This window comes from Saccopteryx leptura, chromosome 1 (assembly GCF_036850995.1).
Source record: "Saccopteryx leptura isolate mSacLep1 chromosome 1, mSacLep1_pri_phased_curated, whole genome shotgun sequence".
NCBI classification, from domain to species: domain Eukaryota; kingdom Metazoa; phylum Chordata; class Mammalia; order Chiroptera; family Emballonuridae; genus Saccopteryx; species Saccopteryx leptura.
Window position 1 is genome coordinate 319,514,537 of NC_089503.1, and position 18,873 is coordinate 319,533,409.

The following is an 18,873-nucleotide window of genomic DNA, read 5'->3' on the forward strand; positions in this document are numbered from 1 at the left end:
AAAAGACATTTTTAATTAAGAAACACACATGTATACTTTACCAATGCATAACAAAATATATGAAATAAAAGAAAAAAGTGTTATTTAGTACTGTATTCTTACCTTGGAGACAGACGAGTGTGGCTAACGGAGGTGAATGGCGGAGGAGGAGGGAGGGAGGAAGGGATGCGGGCACTGTAGACACGTAAACTAAAACTGCACTTTCTTAACACTAAATGTAAACTAAAACTGCATTTTCTTTACTTTAAACAAAACTAAAACTGCACTTTCTTTACTTAAAATGAAACCACAAAAACTTAATTGTAAAAAAATGCACTTTCTTAACTTTAAACTTAACCTAAGCTTAACATTACGTATTTTTCATTTAATCATCACTTGTTTTTGCCTTTTTGGCTGCACTTTTGGCACTTTAACTTGCAGGACTTTTGAATAAAAATCTATCCAAAGAGGTTTGCTTTTACCTGCCTTTTAAAATGTTATGGGCCTGACCAGGCAGTGGCGCAGTGAATAGAGCGTCAGACTGGGGATGCAGAGAACCCAGGTTTGAGACCCCGAAGTCGCCAGCTTTAGTGTGGGCTCATCCGGTTTAAGCAAAAGTTCACCAGTTTGGACCCAAGGTCGCTGGCTCGAGCAAAAAGTTACTCAGTCTGCTGTAGTCCCACTATCAAGGCACATATGAGAAAGCAATCAATGAACAACTGAGGTGTTGCAACGAAAAACTAATGATTGATGCTTCTCATCTCTCTCCGTTCCTGTCTGTCCCTATCTATCCCTCTCTCTGTCTCTGTAAAAAAAAAAAAAAAATTAAAATAAAAAAAATAAATAAATAAAATGTTATGAAAATGTGACAAACAAGTGTCATTAAAAAGTGCTGAAGCACGACCAGTTGAAACTTTTTCTGGGTGTTTCTTTTCAATGAAACTTGAAAGCTTCTCCCACATTGCCAGTATGTCTTTAATTTCACTTGTAGAAATCACTTCCTCCAACTCTACCTCCTCCTCACTACTAATCTCTTGCAGAAGCTCCGTATGTTGCATCATCTGTAGCTCCTTCAACTCCTCAGTTGAGAGTTCCTCCTCATGTTCCTCAACGAGCTCATTTACGTCACCCTCATCTACCTCCAGACCCATCGACTTTCTGAGGGACACAATCTCCTCCAATGCTTCTACCTTAGTTTCAGTCTCTGGTTCGAATCTTTCGAAGTCCCTGTCTGCAACAACATTAGGCCATAACTTTTTCCATGCCGAGTTCAAGGTTCTTCTTATAAACTCTTGCCATGCCAAGTCAATAATGCGTAAACATATCACGATGTTGTAGTGATCTTTCTAAAACTCTTGAAGGGTTAGATTTGTATTCTCAGTCACCTGAAAGCAGCAGCGGAACAAGTGCTTTGTTTGTGTAAAGCTTTTTAAAGTTGGAAATGACCTGCTGATCCATAGGATGCAAGATTGAAATCGTGTTGGGTTGGGAGGTAGAGGACTTTCACGAATTTGAACTCATCGAGAATGTCATCTTCAAGACCAGATGGGTGGGCTGGCGCATTATCAAGGATTAGTAATGCTTTCATTGGAAGTTTATTTTCTTGAAGATATTTCTTCACTTCAAGACCAAAGACGAGATTTACCCATTCAATAAAAAACTGCTGTGTAACCCATGCCCTAGCATTGGCACGCCACATAACCTGCAGTTTTTCTTTAAGAATCTTGTGAGTCTTAAAGGCTCAAGGATTTTCAGTATGATACACTAGCAGTGGCTTTACTTTACAGTCACCGCTAGCATTTGCACACAATGCAAGGGTCAGACGGTCCTTCATTGGTTTATGGTCTGGCAGCTTCTTCTCCTCTGCAGTGATGAAAGTCCTCCGGGGCATTTTTTTCCAAAACAATCCTGTTTCATCACAGTTGAACACTTGTTGGGGGATGTAGCCTTCCTTTGCGATAAGCACAGCAAAACGTGCGCTGTACTCAGCTACCTTAATGTCAGCACTAGCAGCTTCACCATGCCTCACCACCCTGTGGATGCCAGATCTCTTCTTGAAATTTTCAAACCAGCCATGACTTTCCTTAAACGTATCTTCTGCTGCCTCTTTTGAGGTTGATGGTTATTTCTTCTTCAAGTCGCCATAAATAATATGTGCCTTTTTGCATATTACAGTCTTCATCACTGTATCTCCTGCCAGCTCTTTCTCTTTCACTCACACCAGCAGAAGCTTTTCCATTTCTTCATGGATATTTGTCCTTAATTGGGACAGAATTGTAGTTCCTTTCCCTGGATTTGTGCTTTTGATGGCATCCTTTTGTTTGAGGATGGTACAAATTGTAGGTGTATTGTGGTCATACAGCCTTGCCAGTTCAATCACTCATACATCACGCTCATGTTTTTCTATTATTTCATGGTTTACTTCTATCGACATCATTCTCTTCTTCTTCTCACCACTGGCCTTTACACTCACTTTCTTCAGCCCCATGATAGCACACAAAAATAGTTAGTAAAAAATGCAAAAATGATGCAAGAACGAGTACAGTGCACGAGATTCGACTTGATTCTGTGGGTAACATGTGAGAAAGAACGAGATGCTGGTGTTGTGCTGCCGATACTGGATCTATTGTATGTGCCAACGCGCCAACTAGCAGCAGCTTCCAGAATCACAACTCGTATCTCAGAATTTCGCTCGGGCCTGACCTGTGGTGGTGCAATGGGATACAGCCATCGACCTGGAACACTGAGGTTGCTGGTTCGAAACCTTGGGCTTGCCTGGTCAAGACACATATGGGAGTTGATGCTTCCTGCTCCTCCCCCTTCTCTCTCTCTCCCCTCTCTCTAAAAATCAATAAATAAAATATTTTTTAAAAAAAAGAATTTTGCTCGGATCTCGAACAAAAATATAGACTGAGTCGCAGCTCGTATCTTAAAAAAAAATTCATATGTTGGTCTGCTTGTATCTCAAGGTACCACAGTATAGGATCTAATTAAATTGTCCATATTAGTGTCCTGGGGCAAATTTTTCCTGTAATCAGAAGAGAAACATAGCCCCAAGGCCATACTGACATTTTTTGTTTTGTTCTGTTTTTGCCACCCATCCCAAGCCCTGAAGTCAAAGAAAATGGTTTTCTAGATTGGTAGTTTTCCTTGTCAATAGTTGCATGGCTTGAAATTTGGTTCCCCAAACATTCAGCCTTGGGTAACTTCTCTTGGTTTAAATATTCGGCACCAAGTTCATTTTTGAGCTGTGGAGACTTTTAGTTGATATTTGACATATATTTTGGCCACCTGTCATCTCAGAACATCTTTTACATAAGCTCACTTCCCAGCTTCCTTTGCAGCTCAGGAGTAGGCATGTGAACTAGGCTCCACCAGAAAGTACACAGGTGAGACTTTAATTTAGAAGCAAACCCCATTGTAATAGACTGAAAGATAGCCTTTAAAGATATCAGGCCCTAATACCTGGAACCTGTGATTGTTACCTATATGGTAAAGGCTTTGTGGGTGTGATTAAATCAAGGCTATTGAGCCAGGAAGAGTAACATGCACTATCCAGGTGGGCAGTACGGGAAATCACATGTATCCTTATAAGAGGTGGGCAGAGGGAGACTTGACACACAAGAATAGGATGAGAGGGCCAAGAGGGATTTGAAGATGCTGGCCTGAGGAGGAGTTATGCAGCCACAAGCCAAGTGATGCCAGAGCCATTAGAAGCAGGAAGGAACAAGGACCAAATTCTCCCCTAGAGCCTCTGGAAGGAATGTAGCTGTGCCGATGCCTTCTGGATTTTCACCCAATGATACTGATTTTGAACTTTTGGCCTCCAGAATTATGAGAGAATAAATTTCTTTTGTTTTAAGTCACTCAGTTTGTGGTAATTTGTTACGTACTGGAAACTAATTCGAACATGAAAAATGAAGCCAGACTCCATGTGGCAAGGGTGGTGGCAGATACATACAGCTTTCAGAAGCAGTAGTGGCCAAAGTTTCAGGACTTCAAGCACATGGTGAACTGCAGAGTCTATGCCCAAAGGGTGTGACTGTGGAGTCCTCTGGTATAACAGGTTCCTTGTTTTCGCTGTGTAGTCTCTGACCCTTTCGACGATTCTATGTGCTGCCTAATATACTTCCACAAATGGCTTTTCTGCTTGAGGTAGGGAGGGTTGTTTTTACACTGAAGAACCCCAGCTATGCAAGACTAGCTATTATCTTAACAAAATTAGCATTATCTAAACATGTTGGGGCATCCTAACATACAGATGATCCCTTTCTTCCCACATATTTACCTATATGAAATGCAATTAAACTAAAAAAAGAGCATGGGGTGGGGGAAGGTGATATAAAAAGCATATTGAATTCCATTAAAATAAAATGATCAAGTCACTGTATTTAACCAAAATAGCAATGAGCCAAGCCAATCCTATTTTTGAGGAGACAAAATGGGTACTTTATTTTACTTACTTATTTTTTTTAGGTTTTATTTAATGATTTTAGAGAGAGGAGAGAGAGAGGAAGGCAGGGGGATGGTGGTGAGTAGCTGGAAGTATCAGCTCATTGCTTCTTGCATGAGGGCGGGTTTGACAGGGGGGTTTCGAATTGGGGCAACCTCAGCATTCCAGGTTGATGCTCTATCCAACCACAGGTCAGGCCAAAATGGGTACTTTAAAGATTATAGAATGTTGTGAGTGAATAATACATAGTCCCTTCTCTGGAATCTTGCCCTATGGTGCAGGTGTCCCCAAACTACGGCCCATGGGCTGCATGCGACCCCCTGAGCCATTTATCTGCCACACACCCCCTGCACTTTCGGAAGGGGCACCTCTTTCATTGGTGGTCAGTGAGAGGAGCACTGTATGTGGTGGCCTTCCAATGGTCTGAGGGACAGTGAACTGGCCCCTTGTGTAAAAAGTCTGGGGACCCCTGATTTAGTGAATAAACATGCTTCTCTCCAGGGCCTCGCTACTCCAAGTGTGCCCTGGGGACCTTATCATCAACAGAGAACTTGTTAGACATGGAGAATGTCAGACCTTAACTGAGACATACTGAACCAGACTTTGCATTCTAACATGATGCCCCAGTGACTCAATGCATATTAAAAGTTGAGAAGCACTTTCGGAAGGAAGCAGGAGGAGGACCTTGGGAAGGAGATGGCATTTGATTTGGCACTTGGTTTGAGCTAGAGAGAAAGAGACACCAAGAAATACCCTGAGCAAAGGCATTAGGGTGGGACTGTATGGAACATGATCACATCATAAAGTGTTAGGAAAAAAAAAGGGAATCCCACATATAGAATAAATAAGAAGTAGATTAGGATTAGTTTGTGGACAGCTTGAGAGTCAGGCTCTAGAGTTTTCACTTTGGCCTGGAGGCACTGAGGGTATTTAAAGGGGCAAGGGAGAGGGTGATATGACCAGAACTGTGATAAAGGAAATTTAGTCTAACCATATGTGTCGAGTTGAGTCAGAGGGACAATTACAACTACAGTATCTGCATTTAAACTACATTTTCAATTTTCTGTTGTTAACACTGACAATTGTTTTACACTCATGTTCACACCCGGCAACCTTGGTATGAACCCTCAATCCTAAGGTCATGTAAATAGCAAACAATGGGAGCCAGGGGTTCCCCTCAGAACTGTGCGTGTCTGTCCATTTCTGTGCCTGGTTAGCCTGGCCCAGCCTTCTTTGGGGCCACCTCATCATTTCCTTGGTCTTAATCAAAGTGGTTTAGCATTGCACCCAGAGCTTCCTGTGAGGAGTCTCTAATCAGGTCCTCTCTTTTATGAGATTGCCTGTCTTGGCTCTGAAACGAAAATGACAGGCTTTTCTATTTTTCTTAGAGGCGCATGTCACTGCCATCACCATCACAGACTTGATATGATTCGTCACTATGCTCTTGTTAATTTTTAAGAACTGCTATGAAAGAGGCATTAAAATATTATCAATACATCTGTCCACTGAAATCAATGAAAATAAAGAATTCTTTTCTTCAGAAGGAAAAGTAAAATTCTCCAAATTTGTCAGACTTGAGAGCCACAACACTCATTTACAGATTTCCCACCACAGATGGCACATGGTGAGACAAACCACGCACCCCGCAGCAGAGCCTCAGCAGGAGACACCCCTGGGAAAATAGACAAGCAAGCATTTTGGGGACCACATGGCTCCAGGGACTCACGTCTATTGCTGACGGGTTCAGGACAAGTTTGCATCCAAACCAGATTAGACATGTAGTGGTGACAGCAAATGTGGAAACAAACAGCATCTGAAAATTGGGAATCTGTGAAAGAAGACGAGAGATTTTGTTCTCCTTTGCGTAACTAAATAAGTAAAGATAATATTAAAACTAATTCCAGCCTGACCAGGTGGTGGCACAGTGGATAGAGTATCAGCCTGGGATGCAGAGGACCCAGGTTTGAAACCCCAAGGTCACCAGCTTGAGCACAGGCTCATCTGGCTTGAGAGCAGGCTCACCAACTTGAGCACGGGGTTGCTGGCTTGAGCATGGGATCATAGACATGACCCCATGGTTGATGGCTTGAGCCCAAAGGTCGCTGGCTTAAACAGGGAGTCACTCACTCTTCTGGAGCTTCCCAGTCATGGCACATATGAGAAAGCAATCAGTGAACAACTAAGGTGCAGCAAAAAAGAATTGATGCTTCTCATCTCTCTCCCTTCCTGTCTGTCTGTTCCTATCTGTCTCTCTCTCTTACTAAATAAATAAATAAATCTAATTCCAAGTCATTAATTAAAAATCCTGAAGACTAGGACACATAAGAATACCTGGGCAGGTGTCCTGTGAGCTCCTGGAGGGCACAGGAAGCCCTACAGTGGGGACACAGGGGGCTTCCTGCTATGGGCAGTGGCACATGTGTGTACGCCCACACGCACACACAAGTATACATGAGTGCATACACACATGTGTGTGCCTGTCAGCGCACAGGGCCTGGGGTCTCCTCCACAGCCTGTGAGCTGTGTGGTTGCCCCAAGGCACAGAGATTGGACAGAAGGCTGGACTCACCGCATTGACATTCCTCCTGGAAACAGCAAAGCTCACAATAGCCGCAGGAATGCACTGGAAAGAAAGCAGAGTCTGCTGGGTAGTGCTTAGTCACCAGTGTGTCCCGTAAATCTCCATCCCCAATGGCCCAGGACACATCAGAAAATCCAGTGTTGCCTGCCCATGAGACATGATTTTTGCTAGATGTTGAAAGTCTCCTGGTCTTTCAGAGTAATTTATTCTGGAAAACGTTTTTCCCTGGCCAGTTGGCTCAGTGGTAGAGCGTTAGCCCAGTGTGTGAATGTCCCGGGTTTGATTCCTGGTCAAGGCGCACAGAAGTGCCCATCTGCTTCTCCAACCCTTCCTCTCTCTCTCTTCTCTCTTTCTCTCTCTCTCTCTTTCTCCCCCCCCATCCCCCTCCTACAGCCATAGCTTGATTGGAGTGAGTTGGCCCTGGGCACCGAGGATGGCTCCATGGCTTCTGCTTCAGGTGCTATGAAGACCTCAGTTGCTGAGCAACGGAGCAACACCTCAGATGGGCAGAGCATCACCAGGTAGGGGGCTTGCCGGGTGGATCCTGGTCAGGGTGCATACATACAGGAATCTATCTCTCTGCCTTCCCTCCTCCCATTGAATAAAAAACAAATAGAAAAAGTTTTAATTTTTCTGACTAGGTAAAAAAGACATTTACTAATGAACAGTATTCTAGGTGGACACACTTGGGAGCTGGAATGCAACTTCCTATGGCTCAAGAGCAGGGTTCATCTCCACTTAAGAAACTACCCAAAAGGGGCCCTGGCTGGTTGGCTCAGTGGTAGAGCATTGGCCCAGCATGTGGAAGGCCCAGGTTAAATTTCTGGTCAGTACACACAGGAGAAGCAACCATCTGTTTCTCCACGCCTCCCTTTCCCCCTCTCTCTGGGGTCCAGAGTCCCAGGGGTTCTTGTTGGGAAGCCCCACTTTCACCCCCACAGGAGCGAAACACAAAGGAAGGGCAAATATGGGACTGTCAAGGTGTGAGGTGGTAGACAGAGGGGTATCAGTGGGGGGGAGGAATTCAGGGGTCACACCAGGAGTTGCTCTTGTAGGAGACAAACCCCTGCAGACCCCACAGTGAGGGCAGCACAACCTGAGGGGTCAGAACCTACAGAACACACAGCAGTAGTTGGAAGGGGATGCGGGAGCTGGGCCATTGAGGGCCCAGGAGGAGCCTCTGGGACCCCATGACCTGTCTCTCCAGCCTGTCACCTGAGGGTGAAGGGCACTGCCAAGAATTTTGCTGGGACACCCAGCCTAGATGGGCATTGCCCTGGAGCCATCTGGGTCAGAGGTCAGGTCACTGTGCTGCTAACAAGGGCTGCTCCAGTGGTGACGACAAAGGGTCACTTAGAAGGTTCTAGAGAGAACGGCAGGAGTGGGTCAAGTTTTTTCAAGGAGTTCTGTTGTAAGGCAGCAACATGGAGTTGGGGCCTGGGGTGAGGAAAGCTTGTGTTTGTGTTTTCAGACATTTGAGGAGGAGGATGGGGCTGGAGCGAGAGAGCAGGTGGGTGAGAGGCCCCCAAAAACCCAGGATGTGCCCTGTGGTGACCAGTGGCCCCCACAGGCAGGGCACAAGCTGTAGGAGGGGTGGGACTTAGCCTCGAGTCACAAAGAGCCCAAAGCCACTGATGCCAGAGACCAGGGCTCTGTTCCAGCCTGGAGTCTGTGGGGTGGCTCAGTCATTTTCAAAAGCCATACACCCTACTGAAGCTGAAACCTCACGAGGAGATTCTGAATGAATGGCGAGTGACAGCAATGGGTAAATCTCAGAGCACAAAACCCAAACGCTCAACTGCAAACTTTGGTACCAGAAGACACAACCAAGGATGCTGCTTACCGAACCTGCAGCACAACGTAAGTAATCCATCTCAGAAGGAAACACGTTTCCCAGGTACAGCGAAAACCCCGAGGTCACAAGCAGGCAGCCCTGCAACACAGCACAGATCAGGAGACAGCATGGCTGTCTGAACACCATGGAGCAGAGCTAAGGCACCAACGTCATGTCTGGATCCCGCCAGACCTGACTCCTGCTGGAAGGAGTCATGGCCCACCTTCCCCACAATGTCAAACAATGCATTTCAACATTTATTTGGGGAAGAAAAGGAGGGGCCCTGTTAAAATTCAAGTCAAGAAATGGCACCTCTCCCCAGAAACCATCCTCACTCCTATGTGTGCAATTTCTGGGCCTCAGGATAGCCATCCCCACATCCAGGCATGAAGCCCTTTCTGATTCAGGGCTGGGAGAGTGGAACTCCCTGCAGAGGGAAAGTTCACAGAGTGGACATCATTGTTAAAGGTCACTTGGACCCAGGGTCTGGGCAGTGAGCCTTATATGCCCCACTCTGATGTCAGTGCTGGGACCGGGGGCCTGAGGGGCAGAGGAGACCACAACCCACAGCTAACTGAGAGGAGGGGGCAGCAGGATCAGGGGCTGTGGTCACAGGCAGCTGGGGGTGTTGCAGAGTCCAGGGCCCCAGGAGCTGGAAAGCAGAGGAGCTTCCTCAATGCCCCACGCAAGTAGGGGTTCCAGTCTCAGTGGGATGGGGTCATGGCTGAGGGGAGGGTGAGTAGGACTATTGGGGGTGCTACCTGGAGGTCCTGAGACCTAGGGGGGTTGTGAGGGCCTGGCCTGGATCCCGGTTCTCAGCCAGGGTGGCATGGAGCCCTGGGGTTGCCAGATGACTGTGCACACTGAGGCCTATCCAAGCACATCTGAAGGTCAATGTCCCAGGACCCCAGGCAAGTCTCCTCAAATGTTAGTCCTCCCCCATGTCTGACCCCCAGCTCCCTGCTGACTCTGCTCCTTGGCCAATGGGCCTGCTCTGTCTCCATGGGCCTGGCAACCATCCTGGGACATTGTCCCACTGTCCACTCTGCCAAAGGCTCCTCCCCACCTCTGCAGGCTGATTCCAGACTCTCCCTAGGAATTGAAGGTTGTGGAGGCTGCCCCAGCATCATGCATGACCCTGGAGATGGTCAGGTCAACCCTGGGCTGTCCCAACCATGGCAGACACAAAGCAGCCAGAGCTCAGAGGCTGGAGGGGCTGGTGCCAATAGATACTGGTGAACAGAGGGCAGTGATTCGGAGAACCCAGCCCTGCAGGGCCCTCCAGAGCAAAGTACCAGCTTCTCTGTCCCACTTGGCCTAGGAGCAACATCAACCAGGGGACACTTCATGGGGACGATGCCTCTGTGGTCCTGGTGCAGCTACTCACCCCCATCAACACAGAGAAGATCCATGTCTTGTGACTGAAGCATGGGGGCAGCCGTGACGACAGCTGCAGGTCACTGGGCTTGGCATCTGGGTAGCTCCCTGCATCGGGCCGTCCTCGCTCCAGGGTGGGCATCCGGTCATAGCTGAGCTCCTCCCTGCACGGCTCTTCCCGTGTCATGGTGCTGGGGACAACACTGATCTTAGTGTCACACAGCAGCTGTGCCCAGAGCTCTGTGTCTTTGATCACTCTGAAAACACTCCTAAAATAAGTTGTTGTCTGTGCTGGTTAGCTCAGAGCCTCATCTTAAAACAAAGTTGAGGGTACTGGTCAGGCACACACGGGAAGCCACCAACAAATGTACGACTGAGTGGAACAACAAATGAATGCTTCCCTTACCCCGTCCCCTCCTCTCCCTTCCTCTCTCTGTCTCTAAAAAATAATAATAATAATAATAAGCCCTGGCAGGATGGTTGGAGTGTTGTCCCAGAGCACAGAGGTTGCCGGTTCAATTCCCCAGTCAGGACACATACAGGAGCAGCTCGGTGTTCCTGTCTCTCTCTCCCTGCCTCACCCACCACCTCCCCCCCAAAAAAGAAAATATAAAAGTTGTTTTTAATAAAATAAATATCATTCATACCGAAGTACCATAAGTTTGAAGAAAAAAACAAGCAATAAACAAGTGAAAAAAGCCACTTTCCCAGCAAAACAAACCTGCCCATGTGGATTCAGGGCGGAGTGCTAGGCTTTGTGTGCCCACGGACTGGCCCTCGGTCCTTTCAACTCCTGCTTCCCAGGATGCACTGGCTCCTCTCGGCCCTTAGATTGCTCAAGGTGGTAACTGGACAGGCAAACACATCCCCGTGTCAGGTCCCAGCCATGAACCTACCAGGCTCACCTCACAGCTGCTTGCGGGGCAGCGTTGGTCTCCGGGTGAGGGTCTCGCTGCTGCCCAGTCATCCTGCCTGGGGCTTCCAGCAACAACTATTCACAGAGGAACAAAAGCTCAGCAAATCTGCACTTAAGCCAAAAGCAGGAGAACCTCGTCCTGAATTTCAATGAGATGAAGCAGATCCTGAAAACGTCTATGTAGTTGTGTAACTGCTGGCATGGAGCCTAGCAGGGTCCTGTCTTAACTCCACCAGGAAACAGAGGGGTCACCTCAATCCCATGCAGGACAGACGGAGAGGTTGCAGGCACCAGGATAGCCTTCTCAGAAGAAGTGTATCTGAGTGGAATACCCCAGCACAGAGTCCTGCAGGCTGAGCAAGTGCTTGGTTTTGGAGACATAACTTTTTATTCAAAGGCCTTATTATACCTCCTTTCAAGCAGCCTTTCCCCATCCCCCATAATCATACAAGGAAACCTCCTGCACAATGACGTGTGCGTGCATGCGCAAACACACACACACACACACACACATCTGCACTCAGCCTGGCCCTGGACCCCTTCAGGACTCGCCTGTCCTTTCCCACAGGCAGCCCCAGAGTTCCTGCAGTGCCCTTTACTTCTGCTCACTAAGCAGAGAAAAAGGCCAGAGACACACTTCACCCAGAGATGCTGGCACCCCGACAGTCACAGCGACAGATTCTTTGTGCACACAGCTCGAGCTAAGGCATGCTGAACACTGGTGCCTCAGACACAGACCCACATAGAGCTGGAGCAGATAGCAGTTTCCAATCATGGGGTGTTGTGCAGTGTCAGTTTTTCAACTCACAATTAATGATTAATGTTTACAAACTATAACCTATGAAGTCAAACGTGGTATAAATGAATTGAGAAACCTCCCAAATACCTTTATCAACTTTTTTTTAAAAGATTTTCTTTATTGATTTTTGCAGAGAGAGGAGGGTTCATTCGTTGCTTGTTGCATGAGCCTTGACAGGGCAAGCCTAGGGTTTCCAACTGGCAACCTCAGCATTTCAGGTCGGCACTCTATCCACTGTGCCACCACAGTCCAAGCTTTATCTTTTAAAGCGACAGACAGAATTAGTAGAAATTGGTCCAATTGGATTGAACCCTTCTGCATTTCTGTTTTAGTTTCAGGTGTACAATGATATAATTTACAAGTAATCCCCCCTTATATTTCCTGTATTCATCTGATACTATACATAGTTATTGCAATATTATTGACTATATTCTCTATGCTTTTTACATCCCCACGACTATTTTGTAACTGCCAATCTATACTTCTCAATCCCTTCACCTTTTTCATCCAGCCCCTCACAACACCCCTCCCCTCTGGCAACCATCAGTTTGTTCTCTGTATCTGTGAGTTTGTTTCTGTTTTGTTGGTTTATTTATTTTGTTTAGATTCCACATATAAGTGAGATCATATGGTATTTGTCTTTCTTTGTCTGACTTACTTCACTTAGCATAATACCCTCTAGGTTCATCTTTGTGTTTTTGTTGGAAGAAAAACGTTCAGCAGATGTCACCATTTTTGTGCTTTTTCGAAGTCGTTTTCTACTAAGAAATACAAACAGGCTGCCTTGAGTCAAAGACGTTGGAGCAAAAAGCCTCCAGAGTTGCAGTCAGCTGAGAAGGGCTTCTTTGATTCTGGCGATGTCAGTTTTGAGAACAAGTCCTGTTCTTTCAAGAACATCTTCAAACCACCTATTGTTCCTACAACGGCCAACCTCCTTCTCCTGCTGCTTGAGGTCTTCCTTGAGCAATGGGGGACAGCAGCATAGAGATAAAAATTAGTGGTGATGCGCTTGACATTCTCTATGATAGAAATTAAAACAGGGAGGAAATGGGGTGTGGCTTGGGGGAGTCAGGGCAGGCCTCAGTGAGGAAGAGGCATTTGAACAAAGATGTGCACGAGGCAAGGAAAGGGTGATCTCACAGAGACTAGGGCAAAGGTGTGGCAGGTGCAAAGGCCCTCAGTGGCAAGGCTGAGGCAAGGATGGTGGCACGGGTTTGTGCGATGTCAGGTGCAGGTGTGGCATCCAGGTACAGGGCATCTGTGGACATGCAGACAACCTTGGTTTTGAGATGGACCCGCAGGAGGGTTCTAGGCAAAGGAGGGTCCAGCCACTAGCAGAGAACAGGGTTTGGGACAGCAGGTGAGAGCAGCTTTGGGCTGAGATGAGGTGGAGCAGTGGAGGTGGTGAGATGACTGCAAGTTTCTCAGTCTGTGCAGTGCAGGTTGAACAGACTCACGTGAGATGGAGAAGACCTGATAAAGAAGGTTGGAGCAAGGATCAGGAGTTGTGTTTTGATGATGCGGTGGAGACATCTGTTCAATGACCAAGCACATTTGCGGAAAAGTTGAGCTGCAAAGCACAGAATTGGGGGAGAGGCTTGGGCTAGAGGATGTAGGGGACAGTCCTGTAAAGTGGCAACTACTGCTGCGAATCATCTTGGCTCCAGGAACTTCCATTGTGCCCCTGGGCAGAAGCCTGACCCAGGCTCCCAGCCTTCTGTGTTGCCCAGTTCTGTTTCTAAGGATGTCTGTCCCACCTACCCAGTAAACCCTAGGACCTCTCCCACAACCATATGCACTCCTAGTACTGAGTCCAAGATGAGGACTTAGCAGAGCTTCATAAATGTGTAAAGAGTGGGTGACTCTCAGAAGGAATTGTACTTATACTGTGCATCTGTGGACAGGGAGGCTCAGTCAATTACCTGGAAGATCTGACTCAGAAAAATCAAAACACAGCAGTCAAAATGAAATGTGTTCTCCAGCCAACAAAAGCACCTGAAACATTCATGAAAAAACCCCCAAGTATGGGGGTTTCAACACGTGCTTTTTGTTTGTTTTTTGTTTTGTTTTGAGTGTTTATTTTATAGATTTTAGAAAGTGAGGAAGGGTAAGAGAGAGGCAGGAACATTAATCTGTTCCTGTATGTGCCCTAACTGGGGATTGAACCGGCTACCTCTGCGCTTCAGGACAAAGCTCTAACCAACTGACCCATCTGGCTGGGGCGCCTCAACAAGTTTTTAAAAACTAAACATATCCAGGTTTTATTCTCTGGCCATGAAAAAATTAAGTTAGAAATCATTAACATAAAAGTAGCTGGAAAAAGCTCAAACTATTTAGAAATTAAACAGCATACTTAAAAAAAAAATCTCACAGGTCAAAGAAGAAATCACAGAGGAAATCAGGAACTGAATGAAAATGAAAATACAAGTCAAAGTTTGTAGGATGCAGCTGAGTCAGAGTTTAGAGAAATTCATAGTTTTAAATGTTTATATTGAGAAGAGTTCCAAAATTCATTATCTAATTTCCACCTTAGTAAGTTAGAAAAGCACAAATTAAAAAGAAAGAAAGAGCCTGACCAGGCAGTGGTGTAGTGGATAGAGCATCGGACTGGGATGTGGAAGACCCAGGTTCGAGAACCCGAGGTCGCCACCTTGAGCACAAGCTCATCTGGGTTGAGCAAAAAAAAAGCTCACCAGCTTGGACCTAAGGTCACTGAGCAGGGGTCACTCGGTCTGCTGAAGGCCCACGGTCAAGGCACATATGAGAAAGCAATCAATGAACTAAGGTGTCGCAACGAGAAACTGATGATTGATGCTTCTCATCTCTCTCTGTTCCTGTCTGTCTGTCCTTATCTATCCCTCTCTCTCTCTGACTCTCTCTCTGTCCCTGTAAAAAAATAATAAAAAAATAAATAAATAAAGAGAAAGAAAGAAAAGTTAGAAGGTAGGCAATAATAAAGAAGAGAGAAAAAGCAATGAAATCAAGTGGTGGTTTGTTTTTTTTAAAGATCAATAAAATTGATAAACCTTTATTAGCTGGACTGATGAAGAAAAATAAGAGGGAAGGCGCAAACGACCAAAATCAGGACTGAGAGATGGCTCACCACTATGATTCATGCAGGCACTCCAAGGAGAGTAAGAAAGTGTTATGAACAATTTTATGCAATACTTTGATGCTTTGAATGAAATGAACAAATCCCTTATAAAAGAAATCGGCATGGTTTTCTCAGTATTACACTGGTAACTTGAATAGCCCTAAGTTGGTACAGAAGTTGAAGGTGTAATTTAAAGTCCGCCCACAAAGGCCCTGGCCAGTTGGCTCAGTGGCAGAGCTTCCTTCCGCCCAGTATGTGGATGTCCTGAGTTCGATTCCCCGTCAGGGCACACAGGAAAAACGCCCATCTGCTTCTCCACCCCCTCACTCTCTCCTCCCCTCCATAGCCATGGCTCAGTTGGAGTGAGTTGGCCCCAGTAACTGAAGTTGGCTTCATATCCTCTGCCTTAGGCGCTAAGAAGAGCTCGGTTGCCTAGCAATGGAGCAACAACCCAGATGGGCTGCAGAGTGGATCCCCGTGTGGGCGCAAGCGGGTCTGTCTCTGCCTCCCCTCCTTTCACCGAATAAAAAAAAAGAAAAATAAATAAAATTAAAGTCTGCTCACAAAGAAGCCTGCAGGCCCTGCTGAGTTCACCAGTGAATTCTACCAAACGTGCTAGTTTTGGGGGGAGGGGTGCTACAGCAGGGGCCCTGGGCTCAAGCCAATGACCATGGGGCTGTGTCTATGATCCCAAGCTCAAGCGACCCCGTGCTCAAGCCGGAGACCTCGGGGTTTCAAACCTGGATCCTCTGCGTCCTGGTCAGATGTGCTACCCACTTTGCCACTGCCTGGTCAGGCCCAAACATCCAAGTTAAATTGAAGTTAAGGGCCCTGCAGGCCTCAGGCAGAGGCAGAGAGGGCTCGTTCCCTGAGGCCAGCTGGACACGGACACCGAACAGCCTGGACAAAGCAGGAGAGGACATTCTGACTACCTCCCCAGGAACAAAGGTGCCCACTGGCCCAGATGCAGCCACAACCTGATGAATTTCTCCAAGGAAGCAGGGTGTTTAACATTGAAAACATGCCAACAGAACAATGGCGCACGTCAGCAGGTGCAGAAAAAGCATCTAAGAAAACCCACACCCAGCACAGAAAGGGCTTTCAGAAAAAATGGAAGTGGCTGGAACCTTCTCAGCAGAATATAGATAGAACGTCCCCCAAAGCACCTGCGCAAATGCCCCGCCCAAACACACTAAGCCTCGCCCACGCACCCAAGCCACGCACCAGGCAGGACATCACTCCCAGAGTGCAACGTGCCTCGCTAGCTGGTGCGCTAACGCTCACCAACGGTCAATTACAGACTGCTAACAGTAGTAGCGTGCCCCATTGGCCAATACTGACGGGACCTGGGCGCAGGGGCGGGCGTTTTGATCCCCCACCCCAGGGGCTACACCCCACTGAGCGCAGGCGCAGAGGGAGTAACACCATTGGCCAAGGTCAAAGGGGCGCCAGCCCTCGCAAGAGCGCAGCGACCGCACAGGCCAAGATCCACGAGGCAAAGCGCAGGCGCTGGCACCATCATCCCATTGGCTGAGTGCAGCAAGCAACGTGACCACGTGCGGGAGTCTGCAGCAGCTGGATGCTGCGTAGACGAGGTGGTGGCTGAGCCATGCTGCGCCTCGCGGCCAAACTGGTGGCCTTCTTCTGGAGGAAGGCAGATGACCCTGAGGAGGAATCCGGACCAACGGGGCTCGAGCTCCCGGAAGGTGCTTTGTAAGGCAGGGCCGGACCGGGAGTGCAGGCAGGCTGCCGGCCAGGCGGACTTAGGTGGTGGCCCCGGGGGCACTCTTCGATTCCTCCTCCCGCTGAGAGCTGCAGTGAGGGCAAAGTTCCCTAGTCGCTTTCTCTAACTTCCACACAAGGACCTCACTTGCTCAGGCTGGTTGTCTGCACAAGTAAGCCTTCGAGAGGCAGCCCCAGCTATGGTTCCACTTCAGGAGCGAGGCTGGATGTGACCTGCTCTCCCTAGGTGTCTTCTGGGTCAAAGAAGCTGCAGTGTGGACCACAAGTGGGGAGGGTCACTGAACCACCAGGGCATGCTCTGTTCCCCAAGCCCAAATCTCTTGTGTTGCCTCGTTTGGTGAGATGATACAAAATCTACCAACGCTGCTGCCGATGTTGATGGTCATCAAGTAGACAACAGTAATAACAACTCCCCAATGCTACAGCGTTGACAGTTCACGCCGCATCCTAATCGGCACCAGCCTCCCAGGTCTATGCATTGCTCCCATTTTTGTTCCTCGCAGCTCTCTCAGTGAAGATTGTAATAGTGTTGCCATTACATATGGAGTAGGCATCAGGTGGTCAAGGACCCAGACTAGGATTACACATCTCAGTGATAGAGCTGAAGTTAGTGCACTGGGCAGCCAGCCTCACACACCTGACTTACTGAACTCTCCACAGGAGAGTCCTCCCGCCCCCTTGGGTGCCCTACCTTTCTCCAGTAGGGCTAAAGTGTGGGGTGGCTCGCTTTATGGTCAGTATAACCTCTTCGTTTACCCATTCAGGTGACACCAGGTTGAAAACCGTCCAGGGAGTGGTGACTCGATACTGCAGTGATTATGGCATGATTAACGATCTGATCTATTTCTCCAATGAGGTTGTGACTAGCAAAGTGCTTCTGAATGTTGGACAGGAAGTTATTGCAGTTGTGGAGGAAAATAAAGTGTCCAACGGACTGAAGGCAATCAGGGTGAGGCTTTTGAGTTGGTTTGGGAAGTTTCTTTACCGTGGGGTTTCATGTCGCTGTCCTGTTTAGCCTCTGAAGAGGCAGTGTGTCTGAGGGAGAGAGTGGAGTGTAATTGCGCAGGGTGCATTTGTTCTCACAATGGTTTCTGTTTTTAAGAAATCAGTGGCAGCCTGACCAGGTGGTGACGCAGTGGACAGAGCATCGAACTGGGATGTGGAGGACCCAGGTTCGAGACCCCGAGGTCCCCAGCTTGAGTGCGGACTCATCTGGTCTGAGCAAAGCTCACCAGCTTGGACCCAAGGTCACTGGCTCGAGCAAAGGGTTACTCAGTCTGCTGAAGGCCCATGGTCAAGGCACATATGAGAAAGCAATCAATGAACAACTAAGGTATTGCAACGAAAAACTAATGGTTGATGCTTCTTATCTCTCTCTATTCCTATCTATTCCTCTCTCTGACTCTCTCTCTCTGTAAAAAAAATAAAAATAAAATAAATAAATAAATAAATAAATAAAGAGATGCATGGTGAAGCATTTAAAAAAAAAAAAGCAGTGGCAGTTACTGTAAATCATTCAAACACCATAGAAATTTATAATTCATAAGTTTGCCTATAATTTTATGCCATGGAAAAGAAAAGTTAATATTTACATGTCCCGTCTTCAAGTTTTGACAAAAAAGACTGTTAGAAATAATCATTATTGGGCCCTGGCCAGTTGGCTCAGCGGTAGTGTGTGGAAGTCCCCGATTCAATTCCTGGCCAGGGCACACAGGAAAAGTGCCCATCTGCTTCTCCACCCTTCCCCCTCTCTTTTCTTTCTATCTCTCTGCCTCTCTCAGCCAAGGCTCCATTGGAGCAAAAGTTGACTTGGGCGCTGAGGACAGCTTTATGGCCTCCGCGTCAGGCGCTAGAATGGCTCCGGCCACAGTGGAGCAAAGCCTCCCCCCCCAGGTGGGCATAGCATCGTCCCCTGGTGGGCATGCCAGGTGGATCCTGGTTGGGCGCATGCAGGAGTCTTGTCTGCCTCCTGGCTTCTAATTTTGGAAGTACACACACACACAAAAAAATCATTATTGGGCCCTTTGTTATCCAATTAGCAAAGATAATTAGTGGACTCTTTCTAATCAGCAACTTTTTTCATTTAAAAATAGTATT

At 47.3% G+C, this 18,873-nt stretch overlaps 2 protein-coding genes across 5 annotated transcripts in view; one reads left to right on the top strand and one right to left on the bottom strand.

The window, feature by feature from the left end:
• The window catches only part of MLC1 (modulator of VRAC current 1), a 25,197-nt gene extending 13,930 nt beyond the window's left edge, over positions 1 to 11,267 (bottom strand). For 2 of the 4 annotated variants that reach the window (XM_066358734.1, XM_066358733.1), the window contains exons 1-5: positions 11,130 to 11,267; positions 10,235 to 10,415; positions 8,857 to 8,946; positions 7,002 to 7,055; positions 6,159 to 6,260 (exon numbers count right to left, since the gene is read on the bottom strand). In XM_066358734.1, coding sequence (XP_066214831.1) covers positions 6,159 to 6,260; positions 7,002 to 7,055; positions 8,857 to 8,946; positions 10,235 to 10,415; positions 11,130 to 11,191 — 489 coding nt within the window. In that variant the 5' untranslated portion in view covers positions 11,192 to 11,267. The other 2 variants (XM_066358736.1, XM_066358735.1) reach the window with 2 other exon arrangements.
• A 5,375-nt stretch (positions 11,268 to 16,642) lies between these two features.
• Positions 16,643 to 18,873, top strand: part of MOV10L1 (Mov10 like RNA helicase 1) — a 57,811-nt gene continuing 55,580 nt past the window's right edge. Inside the window, exons 1-2 of the mRNA XM_066361302.1 lie at positions 16,643 to 16,739; positions 17,541 to 17,725. Coding sequence (XP_066217399.1) covers positions 16,643 to 16,739; positions 17,541 to 17,725 — 282 coding nt within the window. The remainder of the gene's footprint in view (positions 16,740 to 17,540; positions 17,726 to 18,873) is intronic.